Source organism: Galleria mellonella, unplaced genomic scaffold (genome assembly GCF_026898425.1).
Source record: "Galleria mellonella isolate WM207_F2 unplaced genomic scaffold, CSIRO_AGI_GalMel_v1 utg328, whole genome shotgun sequence".
Taxonomy (NCBI): Eukaryota; Metazoa; Arthropoda; class Insecta; order Lepidoptera; family Pyralidae; genus Galleria; species Galleria mellonella.
Genome location: NW_026442077.1, coordinates 1 through 5,059, shown reverse-complemented (window position 1 = coordinate 5,059; position 5,059 = coordinate 1). Strand labels below are relative to the sequence as shown.

At 32.0% G+C, this 5,059-nt stretch overlaps 1 protein-coding gene across 1 annotated transcript; it reads right to left on the bottom strand.

The window, feature by feature from the left end:
• Positions 1-490: 490 nt before the first annotated feature.
• LOC128200997 (uncharacterized) lies at positions 491-2,802 on the bottom strand. The gene is made up of 3 exons (XM_052896422.1): positions 2,702-2,802; positions 2,307-2,506; positions 491-1,927 (listed from the first exon to the last, which is right to left on the bottom strand). The coding sequence occupies exons 2-3, from the start codon at positions 2,500-2,502 to the stop codon at positions 1,038-1,040; spliced, it is 1,086 nt and encodes a 361-aa protein (XP_052752382.1). The 5' UTR covers positions 2,503-2,506; positions 2,702-2,802; the 3' UTR covers positions 491-1,037.
• Between the last annotated feature and the right edge of the window lie 2,257 nt (positions 2,803-5,059).

Genomic DNA, 5,059 nt, shown 5'->3' with positions numbered 1-5,059 from the left:
CCTAATGCTACTATAATAAATGCAAATTTCTTACTCATTCATGCCAAAACAATCGAACGGAATGTAATTATATGTAATTATAGTATTATGGGAAATAATGTTTAAATTCTTCCATTAAAAACTAATTAAGCGCAATGTAACGTTGTCAGATAATTTTCTAATTAATACTTACGCCTTACACCAAAGCTGATATATACCTATCCGTATGAGTAAGAATCGATTGGTAAATTTATGTAATAAATCTTTTTTCGTTGTCTTTACAATTGTCTTGATAAGGTTTAGTAAAGTATATGAAATGAGTGTATGAATAATTGTATGGAAAAATTAAAAATATTGCGTTAAATAAAGACGTAATTAAATAAATAAGTAAATAAACAAGTTATTAAATAAGGTCATAAATAAGTAAACAAATAAATAAATAAGGTAAAATAATAAATAAGTAGGTAAAATAAAAAAAACATTTGTTAAATATATTTTCTTTAATGTTTAATTCTACCCTTATGTTTCTATTACAATACTGTGTTCTCTTTGCGATGAGAGACCTTTAAATTATTATTTGACATATTGTTGACATAAAAACACAAATCTTAAATATTACAATTGTCGAGATCTAGCTAGCCAAAAATATTTTCATAGGTGACTTCCTAATTATAGTTCATTTAAATTTTCTTTTAGTATTTTATTTTATATCAGTCTTGTCTAATTATAATAGTAACTCTCGAAATATATACACTCATGTACTTACATACATTTGTAGAGTTTACAAAAATCATTACTCTTACATACAAAATAATACTTTTGGCATTTTTCACAACTACATTGTAATAAAACTAATACAAGTATTACATCAAATGCATAGTAATACAAGGCCTTTATTCCTACTATCTATTACTAATACAAAAAATGAAGAGATATAAATTACAAAAAAATCATCATATTTGATACAAATTAATACATACAAATAAAAAATAAAAAAATTACAAATACTAATAGACAAATATAAAAGGCAATTCCTTAAACATTAGGTACAATAGTAATCACAAATACGAGAGTTCTTCTTCAATTTTCTCTATACATGATTCGATGTCTTCACAATCAACAATCATGCGTTGTAGCTCATATTGAGTATCAATCAATAGATCCCTATCAAAATATCCTTTTTCGAGAGCCGTCATGCAAAAAGCAGACAGCCTTTCGAAGCACAGCGCTCTGTAGGGAATATGTATGTGACGATCACATATAGATATAGCTCTAACATATTTCCAGGCTAACAACACATATTCAATAACAGACTTCCATTGTTGAGAATCCAACAGGACTTTCCCCTGTTCCACTAAATACTTGTTGAAAGCTTCTAAGTGGCTACGTGCGTGAAAGTAAGCCAGCGAACCGTATTCAAAATTCATTCCCGGTGTTGACAACAATTTCACAATATTCCATCTTAAATGGAAAAACCTTTCCTCGAGCGGCAACAAGTCTGGGGCCGGCATGTTTGTTCTGACCTCGTCCTCGATGTCTGGATGTTTGTCCATGACAGATTTAATTATATCAATCAGTTGATTCGGCCTCAAATCTTTCAGGGCAACATCTAAAGGTCCATTATATTTTATTGCTTTCTCCAGTCTTGGTTTCTTATTTGGCGGTGTTGAGTCAATTTGCCAATTTGTGCTGATATCTTGCGATTCACTAGTATCACTGAAGTCTGTCCCCTCTGATGTCCAGTCTGAATCAATAGATTCAGAGCGCACGCGTTTCCGTGGGCTAGATTCTGAAGTGGCTGTTGAAGTGGGCGGAGAAAAGCAGACCGAGTTTGTTGACGGCGGTGGAAGAGGTGAGGTCCACCCAAATATTTCAACGTCGTCGTCAGTCGTGGAATTTCTTGTTAATTCATTTTCCGGCGACCTCGAGATATGAAGACATTCACGACCTGAATTCAAAGAATGTTAATTATACAACAATTGCCATATAATACAACAATAGGCATTAACAATAAAACGAGAAACGATAAATTATACTGGAAAATCTAACGCAAATATAAACAATGAATTTATTCTTAATAATATTCGTGTGGGACCAACACAGCAGTAAACCTTTTCAATTTAAAAAGAATAAAACACATTTAAAATAATAAATAGAACGGTATTTTAACTAGCATAGGTTTTGAGATTTTATAAAAAGAAACTTCCCAAAATAACAACAGTTACAACTTAAAAAGTCTAGGAGGTACATAGTTTATAATTTGTTATATGAATCAGGTATGGCAAGAGGCAAAATTTATTTCTTTTGTTCATTACAAATCTGCTCACCTCTCTGCTGGTTAACTGTTTCATTGCGGGGCGAGGAGGCCCGGCTCTGATGGCTGGGCGTGGAAGTTGACCTGCGATCCCTCGCATTCAAGAGCGGCACTAAGACCTCAGAATGGAGGCGATCCAGGCGTGCGGAGATCTCGTCCAGGGTTGCGCGAACGCGGCGCTTGCTCTCTGGTGTTATCGCTCTCTCCATTGCTCTTCACAACAAAATAAGGAATCAATTAATAAGAATAAAGTTGAGAAAGTTTTCGAATGTGTACAAGAGCAAGCGATTGAATGCCATCTGTTTTAAACTATTAATAAAAGATCACATACACATACAACAACTCAGACGATACTTTAAAAGTTGCAATAATTCTAAAAAATATAATTAATTCTAAGAGTATATTTACCTTAAGAAATCTCAGCCGTTAACTATCTTCACCGCGTTAATGATTTTCCCAAACGGGGGAAGAGAAAAAAATTATTGTCAAATAGAAATTAATACGCGCACTCAAACACAGTCACTGCTCACAAATATTGTTATTATTATTGCGATATCAGTAGATAATATTTAAAATAATAAACGAACACTAGAAACCAAACGTACACTCCTCGCTAGTTACTACTTCCGAATGACTTTACTGTCACAGGTACAGACCCTTTTATACTCGTACCTGGAAATATCGAAAAATAGACAATTAGTGGAAGGTGAATGAGTACATGGAGCCATTAGGACAATGACAATAATGGGCGTGTTTAGTAAAGGGCGGACTGGAGGGATTCATAGCTCATTAGCTAATTCAACTAATGACTATAATTGCATTCAAATGGTGATACGTAAGTTATAAAAATAAATATGTCTCCATACTCTGGAGTTGTGTAGTAATTACATGATAACGAGACAACCGAAACAACATTACAAAATAATTAGCTACTTAATTTTTATTTTAGACCCGGCATATTTAAATAATAAATAATCTTATACTAAATGTAATTATCTTATCCAGTGTAATTATCTTATTTGCCTTTTTATTAAAACTGCTAAAATATACTTGTGTTAATTCATTGTGTACTCGTACCTACTGTACTGTTGAATGACAATAGGTACACGTGTTATTCATATCTTATTTTCAAATAACCAATTTCGAACTAACCATTGCTGGGTTGTTTTCTGAGTTGTGGTCCTACGGAATAAAGTGCAACTAACTAGCTTTAATCTACTTACACATCAGTTAATAACGTAGGATGACGAAGAAAAAACAAATGTGTCTTCCTTTACACTAAGGAGATAAAGCGCAGCTTTGCACTATACGATACGCAAAGACGTTGGAGAAAACAATCGCCAATGACGTAAGTCGATGAAAGGAGCAGCCGATTTCTATACAAGAGACATTGTATAGACAATACGGTGTCTATTGTATGTATATTGTGGGTGTAATAAACAGCGGTAGAAAATCTATCGTGTCATCCATTACACCCCTTATACAACGTTATGTATTGTAGCTATTTAAAACAGAAATTACCTTTGTCTACAGGTACGGCTGGACCTTAAGAATGTTCTCAGAATTTTTATTAGCCGTTGTTATTATAATTACACAAACATTGAGTACGTTTCTTGAAAGTTAGTATTGTCAAATAAATTCGTTTTCACAGCTATGTATTAATGTATTAATAGCGGCTACCGTTAGTGCAGGCGGGGTTACCATTTCATTGTCATCCATTAGAAAAAAATACTTTTATTACTTATTAGTTATTGTTAGGTACTTATGTCACACCAAGATTTAGGTAGTTGTTTCGTGAAGTAGACAAACATTTTAGTTATAAAAAAAGGTAAAAAAGAATTCGTAATTTGTTTAATATCAATAAATACTCTATCTTTTTATTGATATATTTTATTGATGATTATTTTCTCAAACTTGTAGTTATTTGCGCATAGGTATAAAGCTACGCCCATATTCTGCGGTGGGCGTTAGACAATTCTTGATTGGCCCGACGCACGCGGCCGCCCTTGAATATGCCATTATTTCTCTCTCTCTCTCTCTCTCTCTCTCTAAAATTTTATTTTATATTTAATCATAAGCCATTTGTACAGTGTGCTCTTAAATTTTCTCAATGTCTTTATATTTATTATATTTTTTGGGTTATTATTATAAATTCGTGTACACATATTATAACAATGTTTTTGATAAATCGTAGTCCTAGGAATTCGATTTAATACCAGCCTATTTGGATTTCTTCTATTTCGCGGATAATGCTCTGTGGCAGTAATAAAGCTGTTTGAATTTTTCTTAACAAATGCAGATGCTTCATAAATATACATGCAACCTTGTGGAAGACTGTTATATACCTATTTTAAACAGTGGTCGGCAAGACTTCCAATATTTTAATTCTCTATTAAAACTCATTTTAAATAAGGAATATTAGAAATTATTTATTTTTTCTAAAATTGACAGATAATACAGACACTGCCACATTTAGATATGTAATAAACACTTCCTAAAAAAGCTTTTTAGTGAGGGATTCTAACAATTAAAAATATATTCCTGGCGTCTCGGATGTCATACAATAAAACACATTTTTTAAATATTTTTTCTTTAATATTTATTTGTACTCTAATGTTTATATTACAACACTGTTTTCTCTGAGGATATTGAGATTATTATTTGATACATGTACATAAATATAACAATCTTGAATAATACTATAATAATAATACAATTGTCAAGATCTAGCATACATACAAAATATAAAATAATAAAAATACATAC